Below are 20000 nucleotides of genomic sequence, written 5' to 3'. Positions count from 1 at the left end.
TAGGTCCCGTGAAATGCGGAACTAAGGGGCGGGACTTTCAAGCTCTATATGGCCCTTCCCATCCTCCTCTTTTCCTCCATTTCTTCTGCTCTTTCTCCTCATGTCAAGCTACAACCCTCCCGAATGAAAATGTATGTACAAAAATAAATGTAATGCACCAAAGAAAGATTGACCCTTTAATGAACACAGACAGGGCAGATTTTCACAAGACAAAAGTTTTGTCGCCTATCGAACATAATGTGAAAATGAGCAGATAAGTCACTTCAAAACACTTCACATTTATACATTTATTTTTGTACATACATTTTCATTCGGGAGGGTTGTAGCTTTCATATGAGTGACTTCTGAAGCCTAGTGATTAATTGAAAGTCAGGTTATTAGCTGTTATTCCACACAGATGGATAGGCGACAACTCTTTTGGAGACGACTGTATATACCTTCACCAATCGTCCACATTTTCTCATTTTCTCCATTGTCTTCTCTCCTTCTCACCCCCTCCCCCTTTGCTTCTGCTTCTCCATCCATTTTCTTCTCCTCCTTTCCTTCCTGTCGCCCATCGTCTGTTTCTCATCCTCCATCCTCCAGGTTTCCTACAGCTTCTCTCCTACTACTGTCTCTTCTCCTCTCTCCTCCCCTGTTCATCCATAGTCTTCTCTCCTCTTCTCCTCCACCCCCCCTTACTGCATCACTTCTTCATCAGTTTGCTTTCCCCCCTTTCCTTCTTCCCCCATCCTCTGTTCCCCAGCTTCTCTCTTTCTTTTCATCTCCTCACTCCTCCCCCATTTCGCCATAGTCTTCTCTCTCTTCTCCTCTCTTTTCTCCTTCGCCCATCCTCTGTTCACCATCTTCTCTCCTTCTCCTTCTCTTCTCCTCTTACTTCCCCCATTTATCCACAGTCTTCTCTCTCTTCTCCTTCGCCCATCCTCTGTTCCCCAGCTTCTCTCTTACCCCTCTTTCTTTTCTTCTCCTCTCTCCTCCCCCATTTCGCCATAGTCTTCTCTCTCTTCTCCCTCTTCTCCGCCCTCTTCTCCTTCGCCCATCCTCTGTTCACCATCGTCTCTCCTTCTCTTCTCTTTTCTCCTCTCTTCTCCTCTCACCTCCCCCATTTATCCACAGTCTCTCTTGCTCCTCTCTCTTCTCCCCTGTTCCTCCATCCTCCTCCCCCTTGCTTCTCTGCTTCTTTCTCCATCTTCATCCTTCTCCTCATTTCCTTCCCCCATCCTCCACCTTTACTGCTACCTCCTAGCTAGGAGGCTTAGAGCCTTTTTAAGACCCGATACTTCAGTTTGTGATACAACCATCTTGAATTTGAAGTGGCCCGCGTACTTTTTGAAAATAGTAATGTCTAAGGAGTATCTGTACCGATTCTGGCGCTTGTATCACAAACTGAAGTATCGGGTCACCTATCTCCCTAGCTATCCCCTCCTCCATTCCCAAAATTGTGGTGTGGAGTGGATGTTTTCCATTTGTGCGTGTGTGTATGTGTGATCTCTACTGTAGTGTATGATTTAAACAAAACTCCTTTTCTCTCCTCCCAGTCCCTACCTTCTCATACTCCTCACTCATGTTCTTACTACTGTCCTCAACACTGTAATTGTCCTCCATTGGCTTCATCCGTTTCTACCACTGTCTACATAACCAATACAGTGTTAATCTAATGCCAAATAACCCACATTTTTCTCTTTCTCTCTTCCTCCTCTCCTCTCCTCCATCCCCTCCTCCTCTCTCCTCTCCTCCCCTCTCCTCCCCTCTCCTCCCCTTTCCTCGCCTCTCCTCGCCTCTCCTCTCCTCCCCATTCTCTCCTCTCCTCTCCTCTCCTCTCCTCTCCTCTCCTCTCCTCTCCTCCAATCTCCTCCCCTCCCCTCTCCTCTCCTTTCCTCCATCCCTCCATCGTCCAGGTATGTCGCGGGGTGTTGGCTTCATCCGCTTCGACCGGCGCGTGGAGGCGGAGGAGGCCATCAAGGGCCTGAACGGCCAGAAGCCGCCCGGAGCCTCGGAGCCAATCACGGTCAAGTTCGCCAACAACCCCAGCCAGAAGACAAGCCAGGCGCTGCTTTCACAGCTCTACCAGTCGCCCAATCGACGGTACCCAGGGCCCCTCGCACAACAGGCACAGCGCTTCAGGTAAAAAAACATTTCAACATTTAAAAACATTTTCATCCATTTTAGCCACTTTTACTTTACATTTTATGGAATAAAGACAACAGGACGGCACTCCAAGTTTTGGGAGTGCTGCCCTGTTCTCTTTATTTCATATATTCTTGAGTAATGAGCACCCAGTTTTTTTTTATTTTGGTTGAGTGGAGCATGTTACACCCCTTAGTTTGGTTACTTTACATTTTAGCCACTTTTTTCGCATTTAAGGCACTTGCGAAAGACGCCTACTAAATGTGTAGAACCCCCTCAACCTTTAGAGCCAAGATGCGAACACTTAAACCACAGCTGTATTAGCACAACAGGCGCAGCGCTTCAGGTAGAAACACACTTCAACATTTTAATCCATTCTAGCCTGGCCAATATGACGATATATATCGTTATCGTGATCTAAAAGTGTATATCGTCACTTTTCTCCTATATAGTTTATTTTGTGATAGTAATTTTATCAGTTTTATACAATTGAATATCATTTAATTACATTTCATGTTGTCAAAATACACACTATAAGTTCATATAACTGTAAAAATAAGAATAAAAAGATCCATTTTAAAGAAAGGTTGTTTCACAACATGAAAAAATAAAGAGAACTGAAAACGTATGTAATTGTGCTTATATCGTGATATATATCGTTATCGTGATATAAAGTAATCCATATCGTGATATATATTTTTTCCATATCGCCCAGCCCTAGCCCCTAAGGCCATGGGTGTAATTTTAGGTGTGGATGGTGTGGTCATGTCCGTACCATCTTTGAGGTAAACCGATCTTGGCCCCACCAGTTTTTCAGATTTATAATGCAAAAATAGTGTACCTGGACAAATAGGGTGTCGGCATGCTTGCTGTAGGATACACGAACGTGTGCACGATTCGTTCATGAACGCGTTAACATGCGTATTTAATGTCAAATTTTCGCGCATTGGACACCACAGCCATATGCGTGTGTCAGGTGCAATATCTTCGAACTCACTGGGGGCGATTGTAAGAAAGACTGCTTCTGGTATACCCCATAGATTTCTATACCACGCTTAGGTACTTTGGTGGTTATGGACATTCTAAATCACCAGGCAGAGAATTCCATTGACTTTCAGTGGGGTTTCATTTCTGGCAAATTCGAATGTCCATAACCACCAAAGCACCAAAATGTGGTATGGAAATCTATGGGGTATAATGAAGAGGGAAGTGTGGGTCACCAGATTACACAACAAAAAACAGCTGACAGCTAAGCATCAAGGATATCTGGGCTTCCATAACTCTCATGCAGTGCCACTGCCATTGACTTCAATGTTAAACGTAGTCAGGTCGGCAGTCTAACCGCAGAGATACACCAGCGGCGACGCGACTCAAGCGACAGAGTGTAGCAGCAAGCGATACGAGAGACTGAGGAGACTAGAGTATGTCCGTACAGGCGGAAGGCAAAGCATTCAAGCATTCCCATTGGCTGTGGTTACTGACCTCTATACAGTCATTGGCTGTCGCGGCTTGTCGCCGAACCGCGTCATAAAAAGTTGAAAAGATTTCAACTTCAAATTGTCGCGCTCGGCGCGCAAATCGCTCTAGTCTCCAGAATCGCTTTTGTCTCTCGACTCAATACAAAGTCAATTACTTCCGTCGCTCGACTCGCTCAGATCGCCGCTGGTGTATCTCTGCGGTAACCCATGACTGCGGTTTTGAGTAATGAACCAGGCTGGGACTTTTTAAAGCCTCAGGAAACTTTTACCAGTGTTTAGAGTTAATTCGTTGATTCCGATGATTAGGTGAATAGCTTGTTTAAACAACCTTTTTATGATATGCAAATTTTTTTAGATAAGAATTTTGGGTTTTCATGAGTTGTATGCCAAAATCATCAATATTAAAACAATACAAGACCTGAAATATTTCAGTTGGTGTGCAATGAATCCAAAACATGTGAAAGTTTATTTCCTATCTTACATTATGTGGGAAAAAAATTAACTTTAACACAATATGCTAATTATTTGAGAAGGATCTGTATAATCTAGTGGCGCAAAATAATCGAAACGCTACTCAAATGAGGTCTTATTATTTCTAGCTTTGAACTGAATATTAATATTTCAGGCCAAAAAATGATAAAATGATGCGATTCTTATTTATAGATCTAGCCTTTTGTAGCATCCGCAACAATATATTGTGTAGCATGCACAATGTAGCCTGCAGACATCAGACATGCTTTTATCCATGCAGTTGAATCAAACCCATCCATACAACTGTGCCCGCCAGCAAACCAGACAGTTTGAACCATGAATACAATCAGAGAAAAACATGTGGCATCTTGTATGTCGGGAACTCACAGTCTTCTTATTCTTAGAACCCATCTGCCCGTGGAACTGTGTTCAGAGATCAAGCAGCATGGTCACTGGCAGCTAACAAATGCATGTGATGTGTTGAGTGCGCAGTTCAAACTCACTAGGACACACTAGTAAGGATGCTGACAGCTTTGGCTGAGCCTGGGACAAAGTCATCTGAAATTCATTACATTCACTACAGTACATAGAGCACCACACAAAATACACGTTGCAACTAGGGATGCACGATGTGACATTTTTTTTTGCAGATGCAGATATCCGATATTGATATTGTGGTTTTGGCCGATAACCGATATTAACCAATATAAACTTATGTTTTTAAAAAGAGATAAGATTTAATACAAACCGACAATGATGCAAACTGGATTTTTGAATGTCCTCTTTTCTTTTATTTCCAAAAACATTTTAATTAGATAAAAAAATAGAGACAAACTAGAAGACAAACAATGAAAGTCACTGTCAAGTTCAAGTTAAAAAACAGATTAGAACCAATAAGATTAAGAACCGTAACATATAAAAAAGCACCGGCGTCAACATCGGACCAGTTTTACCCATCGGACCGATGTCCAATGTGTTGAGAAATGTCAAATATCGGCCGATACTGATGTTAAGGCCGATACATTGTGCATCCCTAGTTACGTTAAAAGTTGGTAACATATAATAAAGATACTATAATAAAATAGTCGTACATGCACAGGGTTCTTATTCAAAGAGCATAGATTCAGTGTTAAGTGTAGATTCATTCAATGTAGATCTTTTGACTGAAAGGCCTATTTTCACTGTTTGAAATTCCTCTCTATGTCCATGGCTTATTTTATGAACGGGTTGGGGCTTCAGCTTCAATTTCGACTTGGGCAATGACTTTTTATGACTTTTATATACAATGCAATTAACCCTTTAGCTACCAGAACTTTTTTTGAATAGGCCGGAATCCTACCAGGAATTCTAAGGAAAAATTGACATTTTGGTCATATTCTAAATAATGTCAAATAACTTGAAAAGAAATGAAAAGTGTCAATTACAAGTTACTTTCATATTAAAGTAGAGAAAACACACTTTCAAATGGTATATCATTTATGGATAATTAATTGTTCAGTATTCCCATAGAGTGCCTTTGATGTGGATTAAATGATAAAAATGTGATAAAATCCGATATTATCTAGGCCTATCTATCTATATATCTATATATTTAGGCCTATCTATCTATCTATCGATCTCTCTATCCATCTATCTATCTATCCTTCCGTCTATCCATCCATCCATCCAGGGTCAAAGTTGAACAATGATCATGTGACGACAACAAATGTTGTTCACCCAAAAGTCCTGTTTTCAAGCGGTTTCAAGCGGTATAACTGTGATGGACTACACTAGCTAATAATGTTTGAACTAAACCATGCCAAAGACGTGTAAGGATAACCGTAGAAGTGGCCGCGATAGCAGACAGGACATGAATGGAGCTCTAGGAAGTTTCCCCTCCCAATTTGGCACAGGTAAGACGCGCCAGGCATCACCGACTTTGACCGGAATTGAAGTGCTACAAACACCACGTTGGTAGGCTATTATTGGAAGTTAGCATTCAACTCAACGTCTTCGCGCACATTTTTATGAAGGACAACGTGGAGTAGTAACAGTCCTTGACTGCTTTGCCAAAGCTGACACGCAAAATGAGTAGCCAATTGTTCCATGCTGCGCTTCCTTCACGATGCGCTGTTACGCAGAGCTGTCGCTGTAAGTTGTTCCAGGAAACTAAGATAGTTGGATACCAACATATGGTTTGACTTTGAAAACACACCGAAGACAGTTTACATTTTTAATATGTAGCGTGTAGACATCGGCTGGACAGTTGTGTTTGCTATTTAGGACCATGGCAGAACTGATCACAGTTGAACACCATCTCATAAGCCTAATAAAACAACATGATCTAAAAATAGCCTAAATAGTCATACACATGTGCTGTTGACCATGAAAATAGATCGACGAGGGTTGGAAGTTTTCATATTTAGTGTATATTGGTTGTAGAAACAGAATGGTTGTGTTTGTAGCCATCCAATCTCGGACGGCCGTCATTTGAATTGAAGGCAGATTGCCAAATCGCATAAAGCGGCGCATCTCGTAATAAAATCTAAAATACTGAAAAATAATATAATATAAACATATAGTTTTTATACTGAAAGTATATCGAGGAGGGTCTGTAATATTGAGCTAAAGTGTTTGAAAGCTGGAAAAACTGCATGATGACGGCCGTTCAGCTGTATTTTCATATGAAAATATTCCGGCCGGCCGCGGCCGTTATGGTACAGATCCAGTCGGACGTTCACGGCCGTTATGGGAGCTAAAGGGTTAAACATTAATTAAATGATCACTCCAGTGTGTCAATTAATTGGTTTTGTTTTAATCAAGGGTTACCTCCTTAATTAAACTTAGAATAGGCCCTACTGTACCTTGTGATTATTGAGTGTCTGCGTATGTGTTCAGTGTGAGCCACTTCACTGTGCATGAAGCTGATCTGCACAAGCTGCTGTTAAATGAGCTCTTTCCCTCTGCGGAGTATCATCACATACACTCACCGGCCATTAGGAACACCTCTCGAGTGCTTGGACCCCCTTTTGCCTTCAGAACTGACCAAACTGCCTGCAGATATATTTGGGTAGGCTGTGGCATTCCAACAAAGATAAAATGTTACTAAGTGGCCCAAATAGTGCTAAGAAAATATCTTTATGCCATTATATTCCCAGCCTGATGTAAGGCAGGGTTGACCCATGTTTTCATGTTGTTGATGCCAAATTCTGACAATTCCACCTGAGTGTTGCAGTTGATATCAAGACTCATCAGACCAGGCAACATTTTCCCAATCTTCTAGTGTCGTTTATGGTGAGCCTGTCCAAATTGTTGCCTTTTTTCCTGTTCTTAGCTGACAGGAGTGGCACCAAATGTGGTTTTCTGCTGCTATAGCCCATTTGCCTCAAGATTTGATGTCCTGTGTAATCAGGGATTCTCTAATGCATACCTCGGTTGTAATGAGTGTTTATCTGACTTAATGTTGCCTTTGTATCAGCTAAAGATAGAAAAATCCGCACTCACAAACTGCGTCTCATTATTTATTTATATTACCACCATGTCCAAAAAGCAAACGTGTTTCGGCTAACAAGCCTTCATCAGTGCGAGGTACCACACACTGATGAAGGCTTGTTAGCCGAAACGCGTTTGCTTTTTGGACATGGTGGTAATATAAATAAATAATGAGACGCAGTTTGTGAGTGCGGATTTTTCTTCCTTAAGTTGATGCTTTTTATCTCGCACCCAAAGACTTTCGTTTTTCCAAGAAGTTGAGCGTGTCCTTTGCCAATACTTGAAGCCTTTGTATCAGCTAAAATCAGTCTGGTCATTTTCCTCTGACCTCTATCATCAACAAGGCGTTTTTGCCAACAGAATCGCTGCTCACTGCATTTTTTTCTTTCTTTTTTGTACCCTTCTTTGTAAATCCTAGAGGTGGTTGTGTGTGAATATCCCAGTAGATCAGCATTTTCGGAAATACTCAAATCAAGCCTTTTCAGCTTGAGAGCCATGCCATGTTCAAAGTCATTTAAATAACATTTCTTCCCCATTATGATGCTCGGTTTGAACTGCATCAGATCATCTCAACCATGTCTACATGCAAAAATTCATTGAGTTGCCATCATGTGATTGGCTGATCAGAAATTTGCTTCAATGAGCAGTTGTAACAGGTGTTCCTAATGTAGTGGCCGGTGAGTGTATAATGTGATTGGAGTATTAGAATGTTGAGTTTTCACTGGTGTCATAAAGCACTCTGTGGAATTTTTTGGAGTTCTATGGGAGCTGTAGAATGTTCAGGTGAATTCCTAGAATGCGGAAAAATCCGTACTACTATAAGGGTTGACGTATTGGATTATCTCTGTCACTTTCTTTTAGATTTCTCTTTTTTTATTTGTATACATTTTCTTTTAGATTTTTCTTTTTAGTTGTTATATCTTTTCTTTAAGATTATTTTTTTCCCCTCCTGCTCGTCACTCCACCGCTCCCTCCCTCGGCCCCCATCCCACCTGCTTTTGCTACAGTGGTCTTGTCTTGTCACGTCACATCACATCACGTCACGTCAACCCCAACCCAACTAAGTCGTGCCATGCCACACACCCACTCTAGCCTACCTGGGTACACACAGGAAGGAAGGAAGGAAGGAAAGGAAGCGAACAAAACAAAACAAAACGAGCGGCTCAAAATAGAACTAAAGTTAGACATGGAGCTGAAGCTGCTTTGAGCTCATTTCATTTGGCCCTTGCAGAGCTCGTCTTGTTAGGTGACTGCTGGCCATGATTCAACAATATTATAATATAACTGGAATGAGTCATTCTCTCTCTCGCTCGCTCGCTCGCTCGCTCTCTCTCTCTCTCTCTCTCTCTCTCTCTCTCTCTCTCTCTCTCTCTCACTCTCTTTAACTCACTTCAGTCTCTCACTCACTTTACTTTTGCTTTGCTGTTGCTTTGCTCGGCTGTCTTTCTGTTCCTTTCCGTTGCCTGCGTTGTTGTTATGAGCTTTAAGTGATGCTTTGTGACAACATGCCAGAGGAGATGAGGAAGTGGTGCTGAGATGGCTTAGGTGGGTATACTCTTAAAGGTGCACTGTGTGACATTTTTAGTAGTAGTTTATTTCCAGAATTCATGCTGCCCATTCACAAATGTTAACTTTTTTATGAATACTTACCACCACCATAAAAGTCCAAGTATTTATTATGACGGGGAAAATTGTACGGTTCGTCCATGAAAAAGGGGATCTTCTCTGTTGTACGCCATTTAGAATTTCCAGAAATAGACCTTTTTAGCTGCAAAACGTGCTGTGCTTTGGTCATATACTAGTAAATATCAGTTCATCATTTAGTAAATATTCATGAAGAAATCAAATTTGGCGGTAGACAGCACCGTTTCAATGAGCAGCCTAGTTGCAATACCTACTCTGGCCACCATCTTACACAATGCACCTTTAAGAGGAGAGGCAACCAATGGAGTGTTGCTCAAAGCAGAGTTCCCTGTGCACAACCACTGTCCAGGGGTGCATTTCGCGAAACCATAGTTGCAAACAATGTTAGCTACTGTGTTGATTGCAATGCAGTTTCCCATTAGCAACTACCCAAGTTGCTAACAGGTTAGTCACTATGCTTTCGATAAACAAACCCCAGGTACTGGTGATGTGCCGTAAAAGCGGTCCAAGCAAAGGGGGGATAAATCATTGCGTTTAGCTGTTGCTTCATCATTGATTCATCCCCCCTTCACTACGAGAGGCAACCAAGTTTGGCTGTTGTTTGTTTGGATAGTGTCCTCTGCTCTCACAGAGACGTTGAAATCGTTTCATTATTTGGTTCATATTTTGCTGGTCTGAACGAATTGAGTTTAGAACAACAGCAACAAAAAAGCAAACCCCACACCTCTATTAATTGATGGATATCTAAATGAAGTGTGACTGACCATCTTCTTTAATTTAATTATTTTTCAATACTTCAGCAACTACTTTTAGCCACTCTAACATCCACCTTCCCTTAAGCTAATGCCAATTTCTAGATACTTAAGTGAAGTGTGACCATATTTTTTTAATTTAATTATTATTATTTTTAATTGTAACTACTATACAGTTAACCTTCCTTCAGCTAATGCTAATGCACCTAAAATGAAGTGTGACCATCTTCTTTAATTGAATTTAATTATTTTTTTTTTATTATTAATATTTTAACTACTATACAGTTCACCTTCCTTCAGCTAATGCGAATGCTAATCTCATTTTAGGCTGGACAACCTGCTTAACATGGCCTATGGAGTGAAAAGGTAACTTGATTTTCCTCTCATTTGTTTTGTGTGTCTTTGGCTTTTGTTTTTATTTTTTTGTTTTTATTTATCTATCTTATTTTTCATTAATTTCATTTCCTTTGCTGTCCCTACTGTCCCGTGTTTTCCTCATGTGCCATCCCCCACTGCATTCAGCAACTTGAGTCAGAACCTGAGTCATGGAGTAGAATCAGAACAGTGCAGTGCAGAGAGTTCCGCTTCTAGAGCACTAGTGACACGTAGCCACTGCCAGCCTGTCTGCCTGCCTGCCCCCAGTCCTCACACACACATGCTTGCATGGCCTGCCTTACTCATCCTTTGTTTTTGTTATTGTTTTTTGTTTTTTGTTTTTCCATGTTCCTGCCCTCCCCCCAAATCACTTCAACTGTCTTCACTACTATCGGAGTTGCGTGTCTAGGTCTGGGTGTGCAGAGAGTCTCTAGAAGTTTCTTTCCACTTGCATTGAGTCTGTTTGGATGAATTGTGTGTGCTGTGTCGTGCGTGCGTGCGTGCGCGCGTGCGTGCGTGCGTGCGTCGCTGTGCTTATGTGGGTACTGAGTGTGATTGGATGTGTCAGGTCAGAGGCTACTGACGGGGGTCACATGGCTGATGCTACACACACACACACACGGCATGGCTGCAAGATGGCCCCCCATCATCGCATCATCACACACACACACGCACGGGCGCGTACACACGCATACATTTTACAGCCATACACACACACAAGCATGCATTGCATATTGTAATAACTTTCCTACCCCCCTGCATGTCGACAGTATAAAGACACACCTACACGCACACGGTCATGTACTGTATTTGACAAGCTCTCGGGGGAAGGGGATTGTTTGACTTGTATTAGTACTTACACACAACTGATGCAATACCCAGCATGCATCACCTACTCTCTATGTACCACACATCCCCCAGGCCTCCAGGTTAAGCCAGTGCAAACACATAGTATATGCATGCAATTCACACTGGGGTTGTTCTCTCTCTCGCTCTGTAACCCCCCATCCACACACACACACACACACACACACACACACACACACACACACACACACACACACACACACACACACACACACTTCGTGAACATGTACTTTATGCACGCTATTCACACTGGTTTTGTCCTCAGCATGCTTGCTTCTGCACACACACACACACACACACACACACACACACACACACACGCGCACACACTTCGTGAACATGTACTTTATGCACGCTATTCACACTGGTTTTGTCCTCAGCATGCTTGCTTCTGCACACACACACACACACACACACACACACACACACACACACACACACACAGACACACACACACACACACAGAGCGTTAAGGCATTCCCAAATTCACCCTCGCATAAATCACCCTGTGTTGAAAGGGGCTGCCTTGTAGTTGCGGTGAAATGATTTGGTGGTGATCCACAGAGCTATCTTCAGGTTCCTCTTTGAGTGTTAGTCATTATTATAAGAAATATCACCAGAGATTCTTTAAGTATATAGAGATATGCCAATGTAATAGGTTGCTATGGGCACCTAACGTGACCAGGTTCCGGTCTGCCTAAAGGGGCGTGTCATAATACTCCTAGCATTGAATAGAACAGTCCTTAGGTCTGCCTAAAGGGGGATTCCCCCCCCTCCCCCTTGCAAAAATAGAACCCGGAAACAATTGGCCAATGGAACCTCTCTACTCTCTCTGATATCACAGTCATTGACATCCACTGATGTGTGTGCGTGTGTGTGTGCGCGTGCGTGTGTGTGTGCGCGCGCGCACATGGTTGGACGGGTGGTATAGAATACACTATGTTACAAAAGTATTCAGAATTTCATGATTAGTTGCTCAGGTGGAATCTTATTACAGTTCCAGGTGCTTTATTTAATGCACCTTTAATTTCACAAGGCCAAGTGATTAGGACACCTGATTCTGATTATTTAGATTGGTGAGCAATTACGAGTACTTTTGGTAGTATATTGTTTAATGTTTGCTCTGCAGACTGCAGGTAGATAACGTTACAGTTCGGCAGTACTAGTATACAGAGATGAACATTTTGTTAAACACAAACAAAGCTGACGTGACGGTTTTAACAGTCAAGCACATTGCAATTCCACTAGGAATGCATTTGTGGACACATGCACTCAGACATGCTCACTCTTCAGCTCTCCAGGATCTTGGCTTTCTCTCTCTCTCTCTCTCTCTCTCTCTCTCTCTCTGTCTCTCTCTCTGTCTCTGTCTCTGTCTCTGTCTCTCTCTCTCTCTCTCTCTCTCTCTCTCTCTCTCTCTCTCTCTCTGTCTCTGTCTCTGTCTCTCTCTCTCTCTCTCTCTCTCTCCCGTTTATCTGTCTCAGTCTCTCTCTCTCTCGCTCGCTCTCTTCCGCGCTCGCTTGCCGTCTCTCTCTCTCTCTCTCTCTCTCTCTCTCCAATTCACACACACACACACACACACACACACACACACACACACACACACACACACACACACACACACACACACACACACACACACACACACACACACACACACACACACACACACACACACATTCACCTACCTGTCAGGTCTCATGTGTTTAGGGTTGGCAACTGGAGCATCTAATTTGATGTGAGGAGAAAAAAAATTGCAGCAGTAATTTATGCACTCGTGTCCAATGTAACACACACACATACACACCTGTTTTTTAGTCCATCAGAGCAGGCTTACTCATGGGTAAAGTTGCTCCCGACCCCCCCCCCCCCCCCCCCCCCCCCCCCCCCCCCGCCCCCCCCCCCCCCCCCCCCCCCCCCCCCCCCCCCCCCCCCCCCCCCCCCCACCCCCCCCCCCCCCCCCCCCCCCCCCCCCCCCCCCCCCCCCCCCCCAGTGTCCGTTAGAATCAGCTATTCCCTTGTGCATTCTGCTGGCTGGCAGTTTCTTTGCTTAAGCTACGTACACACACATCACTGCAATTTACTAGCTTCTCGCTTGGTCACCTACTCGCCACTCCTTCATGGAGCGTTCGCTGAAAGTTCCCGCGGCTTTAACTGCCAATGTTCAGGCGAGAAGTACCGAACTCTGCATTCTAATTGGTTACTCACTTACTCGCCTCGCTCAAAGTTAAAATATTTTCATCTCGGGATCCGCCCACATCCCCTCTCTTCTTTAATGTGATAGTGTTAAAGTGAGATGTGCTTTAATTTTTCATAGTGTAGGTCTCCCTTAACCTCCCCTCTCTCATATTTCAACATGATCTCCAAAAATTCTGTGCTCCTGGACACGGATGTTAAGGACACAAAATCCGTGTCCAGGAGCACGGATTTTGCCAAAATTCCGTGCTCCTGGACACGGAATTATTTTCCGTGCTGGACACACAGAAGAGCTCTCTACACTCCCACAGCTCTATATTTCCAAAGTCTTGTGTTTTCTAAGGATTTTTCTAATTTCAAATATTTTTTCTCAAAAAAACATTTCTTACTGACAGGTTAGGGTTAGGGATTGTTTTGGTCTAGGCACAGCTAGTTTTCTTTTATTCATTATATGAATTTGATAGCCTAGCAACCAACTGGAAAAGGTATTTTTCAAAAATATGCCTTTAATGACAGGTTAAGGTTAGGGAATGTTTTGGTCAGGGCACAATTTAAATTGCTATAGAATTATTTTGTTTAGGATTAGCATTTGACATGTATTTTCTAATGATGGAGTTAACACAGTAATGCGATAATAGCCTATAGAAAGCACTTCCGTGTGCCCATCACGGAAAACAATTCCGTGTCCACGAGCACAGAAAACAATTCTGTGTCCATGAGCACGGAATTTTGGCAAAATCCGTGCTCCTGGACACGGATTTCGTGTCCTTAACATCCGTGTCCAGGAGCACAAATTTTTCGGAGATCAGGCTGCATATTTATATGACAGCGTTAAAGTGAGATGTGCTTTAATTTCTCTTAGTGTAGGTCTCCCTTACCCTCCCCTCTATCTCTCTTTAACATGACCTAGTGTAATAGTGAGATACGCTTTAAAGGTGCACTGTGTAATGTTTTCAGAAGGTTATTTCCAGAATTTATGCTGTCCATTCAGACATTTTTCCTTTTCCAAGAATACTTAACACCACCATCAAATGCTAAGTATTCATTATGTACATGAATGGGGGAATCTTCTCTGTGGTCGACCATTTTCAATTTCCAGACATACACGTTTATCCGCAAAACTGAATATCCTTTGGTCATACTGGTAAATATTAGTTTATTATTTTGTAAATATTCATGAAAAGATCGAATATGGCAGCAGGCAGCTCAGTTTCAATGATCAGCATAGTTGCAATACCTTCTCTGGCCACCATCCTACACAGTCCACTTTTAATTTCCCTTAGTACAGGTCTTACTTAGCCAGCTTCTGAGGGCTCTTCATTTAATGAGTTGAAGCGGTTAAAAATAAACAAAATACATTTATTTTGCTTTTAATGTTCAGGCTTTCACAAACCTTCGTTCTTCATTTCTTTTCATCTCAATTTTTATTTCCTAAACCTTCTTTTTTTATTCATGTTAGTATGCTTGTGTGGTACCTTGGAATTTACCTTCCTCCACAATCTGTCTACCTCCTTTTTCTTTCTTTCTTTCTTTCTTTCTTTCTTTCTTTCTTTCTTTCTTTCTTTCTTTCTTTCTTTCTTTCTTTCTTTCTTTCACCTTCTTTCTCCTGTGCTTTCTCGCCCTCTCACTCACACACGCTCTCTCTCTCTCTCTCTCTCTCTCTCTCTCTCTCTCTCTCTCTCTCTCTCTCTCTCTCTCTCTCTGTCTCCCCATCCCACTCACTCGCTCACTCTCTCGCTCGCTCACTCGCTCACTAACTCACTCACACACACACACACACACTCTTTCTCACTCTCCTCTCCTCTCCTCTCTCCTCAACTGACAGCCTATGTTTTTTGCACATTGTCTACCCCAACTCACACAATGTTTTTTGCAACCTTTTTATTTTTACTTCAATTTTTATTTTCCCCTCCCTGGCTATTACCTGTGTTATATGTCTTGAAACTTGTCCATTTGTGTATTTATGTAAGCTACTTGACACCTGAATTTTCCCCTGGGGATCAATAAAGTTACTCTCCTCTCCTCTCCTCTGCTCTCCTCTCCTCTCCTCTCCTCTCCTCTCCTCTCCTCTCCTCTCCTCTACTCTCCTCTCCTCTCCTCTCTTCTCCTCTCCTCTCCTTTCCTCTCCTCCTCTCCTCTCCTCTCCTCTCCTCTACTCTACTCTACTCTACTCTACTCTACTCTACTCTACTCTCCTCTCCTCTCCTCTCCTCTCCTCTCCTCTCCTCTCCTCTCCTCTCCTCTCCTCTGCTCTCTCTCCTTCCCCAGTCGGTTCTCCCCCATGGCCATAGAGGGTGTGTCGAGCCTGGCTGGCATCAATCTGCCAGGGCATGCGGGTACGGGCTGGTGCATCTTCGTCTACAACCTGGCGCCCGACGCCGACGAGAGCATCCTGTGGCAGATGTTCGGGCCCTTTGGAGCCGTCACTAACGTCAAGGTGAGCAAGCAAACACATGCGAGGCAAGCTAGCAGATACACATGTGCGCGCAAGCTAGCATACGTGTATGCGCGCGCACACACAGGAGCACACACACACACACACACACACACACACACACACACACACACACACACACACACGCAGCACACACACACACGCAGCACACACACACACGCAGCACACACACACGCAGCACACACACACACACAGCACACACACACACGCAGCACACACACACACACGCAGCACACACACACACACACACGCAGCACACACACACACACACACGCAGCACACACACACACACACACACACACACACACACGTAGGCACACACACATGCAGGCACACACACACACACATGCACAGATGAACACACACACACACACACACACACACAATAAATGCTTGTACATGCACAGGTGCACAGCCTGTGCATGGCAGATCTTCGGGCTTCCGCACAAGACGCCAACATCAAGGTAACACACACATGGTAACATACACACATTTTCTGTTATATATGATGGGATGGGGGGTGTGCCAACATGCTCTTGCGCAGGTCCGCATTAAGATAATGTGGTGCCCCTGAGCACTATACCTTACTGGTGCCCCCTTTATAAACAATATTTGTGAAGTTTGTGTCTTGTGATGCCCCCTCACTGGATAATCAGCACACACACACACACACACACACACACACACACACACACACACACACACACACACACACACACACACACACACACACACACTCGTATGCTTACACTGTCCTTCCCCCCTTGCCTTGCAGGTGATCCGGGATTTCAGCACCAACAAGTGCAAAGGCTTCGGCTTCGTGACGATGACCAATTACGACGAGGCCGCCATGGCCATCGCAAGCCTGAACGGCTATCGCCTGGGAGACCGCGTCCTCCAGGTCTCCTTCAAGACCAACAAAACGCACAAGGCTTGAGATGAGACCAGATGAGATGAGGAGGAGTTACTATAACAACAACATGGCTTTCTCAACAACACCACCATGGTTTCTTAGATAATAAAAAAAATATGGTAAAAGATAAATGAGAACAACAACAACGTCGTCCCAAGCCACGTCACCACCGTCGCCAACCCATCCCTTCACTTCTTCTCTCCGTGGCGGAATCTGAACTGTTTGCTCTTACATGACATAATGTGCTGTATAGGAAGCTAAAACGATGTCACTGGAATCCTATGCAGGTCACTGTGCAGTGCACGAGGGGATGTTTCAGAAAGGCCGTCTGTGGTTGCCATGGAGAGGGAGGGTGTGGGGATGGGTTGGCGACGGTGGTGGTTCGGTATTGGGAGTGGTGTTGATATCCTTTCTACATTAGTATATAAAAGAAAATATTTAAAAAAACAAAATGGCATTTGTAAACTCAGTGTTATGATGATGATGACAGTATTCTGCATTCAGCGATGTGGTCTTTTTTCTGTTAACTGTTGAATTTTCAGTGTTTTTTCTTTCCCTTTCACTGCTAAATTTATGAACGTCTAAAAGAATAGGGTTAAAAAAAAAGACTAGTATGGCTATTTTGTTGTTTGTTTTTGTTGAGTAGAAGCGAAGCATTTGTTTTGTCAACGACGCACTGTAAACGGAAGAAAGTAACTTTGTTTTTGGCATCTTGTGCTTTTGTTGCCCATCTGCATCTGATTTTTTGTGCACACTTTTGCCTTTTTATGTTCTACGTTGCCTTAGATGTCTTTACCGTCAAAGTGCTAAAAGTATTTATTTATGTAACGAGCATTCTTTGTTTGATTTCATTCCTTCATTTTGTATTTCTCGATTGACAAGTGTTTAATGTTGCTCAGTGTAATGAATGGATAGAATTTAAAAAATGAAAAAAAGAGAAAAAAAACCTCTCAAAGCAGTACCTTGCCAAAGAGCTAAAGACCTCTTTGATGTGGATTCAAGAGCTTCTATTTTTTTAAACAAATAACATTTGGAAAAAACTTTTTACAGGACAGGACATATTTTGACATGATAACTTTGAGAAATAACTTCATATGGCTTCTAGCCTAACAGGCTTCTGATCTTTAAATCTTTGCCGGAGTTTGCAGAGGTTGAAAATTTCGGGGTGATTTATGATGTTAAAAAAGATACATTTTGAGATCTTTGTATTAATATCTTTAGATTCTAGAATCGATGGCAGTGTTTCATTTATTTAAAAAAACACACACATACAACACCCACGGGGGGAGAAAAAAAATCGATGTATGCTTGGCTGAATACTCCTGCTCATGGGGGAATTGGTTTGGCAAGCAACTCGTCTTCAAATCGAATGTTTTTCTCCCCCTCTGAAACACGAAAAGGTGAAATACAAAGATTTTATTCCAACAAAAAATGTAAAAGAACAAAAAAAAACGTGCATGCAAAATTTCTCTTTCAAATTCTTTCAAATGACTTAGGGTGGGTGGGGCATAAGAAATCAGATCTTCCCTCCACGATCTCGTCAGGCTCAATCTCTCATGGTGTTTTTGGTGGTGTGTTTATCGTCAAAGACGTTTTGTCTTAAAAAATAACACAAAAAAGTAAAATCAAGGGATTACTGACTTTGCTTCCGAAGGCTGAAATCAACAGTAAGCCGAGAGAAGCAGTGACTTATAGAACTTAAAAATTAAAAATGTTTGAATGACACTCTGCGTGGGAGGGGTTAGTTACTCCAACCATCAGAGTTATGTATATAAGTACTTTTTCATCTTGAGTGAGTTGATTTTGGTTTATTGATTTATTGTTTTGATCAATGATAATTCTTCTTTTGACTTGCGAAGTGCTTTTTTATTTTTATTTTTTTATAAGGGTAAGTAATGGTATACTTAAAAAAAAGACTTGGTTTGTTTTTTTGTTTTTTACTTTTTTGGTTTTCCGTTTCACCTTTTTTGCTATTGACTAGCACTAAGTGTATCAGATTTGTTGTTTGTTTGGTCTGTAGATAGTCTTGCTTATGCTACTAAAAAATATAGTTATTTAAGTTGGTCCGTTTTTTTTCTTTTTATATCTATGTATACATCATAAATATATATATATTTATGTGGTTAAAATTGAATATAAGCCACAGTTTTGAACTACTTTACTTTTTCGTTTGTTTTCATGTTAATGTAAACATAATGCATATAACCTGTTTTAAAAAATGAAAGAAAAACGTAAAAAAGGTGTATATTGCTTAATTTAACAACTGGGGCGAGGTTTTGACGAGGCAGGCAGTTTCGCGGCCATAGAATGAATGACTACTGCGTACGTACTTTAAAGACAAAACAAACAAAAAACAAAAGGATTTGACATTTTTAAAGAAAAAGGGTTAAAATCCTCAATGTTAAACGTCTTGCCTCTCTTTCTCCTCTCAAAAGGCAAAGAAAGGCACGACCAGCCTTAGATGCACTGACTACTAGGCTTGCATCCAGCTCTGTATTTATACCTGATTCCGTGTCCATGCTTCCCCTTATTACGAGCAGTGTGCTATGCATTATATAATTATCTTTGCGATTGCAACTTTTTTGTTTACAACTTTTTGTTTCGTTTGTTGACTACTCTTTTTGTTAACTATTATTATTATTATCTATCTCTCCCTTGGAGTTGGTTGGTTAGTTTCTTGGTTAGTTGGAAGTGTAGAGGTTTTTGTTTGTTTGTTTGTTTGTTTGTTTGGCGTATCAATGAGCTGTGAAAGATCTGCTGCTGTGGCAGACTGTCGACTCCTCTTGTCCATGCCTCTCTACCCACCCACCCACACACACACACGCACGCGCGCGCGCACGCGCGCTCACAGACCCTGCAAACACAGACACACACACACACACCCTGCAAACACACTAGCGCATTCGCTCTCGTCCTTCCGTCCTTCCGCACCCCTTGTCCTCCATTGCTCCCCCTTCCCCTTCATGCAGTTCTATCTCGGGGGAGGGGCAGGTTTACTGGGGGTACAAATTATCTGGGAGGCGGGGGGAGAAAAGGGTGGGGTGGAGTGGCATTGGATGGAGGGGGGTTGGCAGTTCCACCTAGTCTGTATTCCGTTTTGTGAGAATGATTTATTTGAAGTTGTACAGTATGACTTGATTTCACAGCCTTTTTTGATTTTTTTGTTTTTGTTTTTTTATTTTTTATTTTGAGATATAAAGTCTATCTTTTGTTGTATTTAAAAAAGGATTTAAAAGGATGTACATGTTCTTTTC

At 42.5% G+C, this 20000-nt stretch overlaps 1 protein-coding gene across 2 annotated transcripts in view; it reads left to right on the top strand.

Annotated features, from left to right (window-relative positions):
- elavl2 (ELAV like neuron-specific RNA binding protein 2) overlaps positions 1-19570 on the top strand; it is a 134699-nt gene extending 115129 nt beyond the window's left edge. For both annotated transcript variants that reach the window (XM_063186713.1, XM_063186714.1), the window contains 4 exons: positions 1899-2124; positions 10271-10309; positions 15647-15815; positions 16609-19570. In XM_063186713.1, coding sequence (XP_063042783.1) covers positions 1899-2124; positions 10271-10309; positions 15647-15815; positions 16609-16770 — 596 coding nt within the window. In that variant the 3' untranslated portion in view covers positions 16771-19570. The remainder of the gene's footprint in view (positions 1-1898; positions 2125-10270; positions 10310-15646; positions 15816-16608) is intronic.
- The last annotated feature ends 430 nt before the right edge of the window (positions 19571-20000 follow it).

The sequence above is a fragment of the Engraulis encrasicolus genome, chromosome 21 (genome assembly GCF_034702125.1).
Source record: "Engraulis encrasicolus isolate BLACKSEA-1 chromosome 21, IST_EnEncr_1.0, whole genome shotgun sequence".
Taxonomy (NCBI): domain Eukaryota; kingdom Metazoa; phylum Chordata; class Actinopteri; order Clupeiformes; family Engraulidae; genus Engraulis; species Engraulis encrasicolus.
This window is presented reverse-complemented; position numbering and strand designations above follow the sequence as displayed.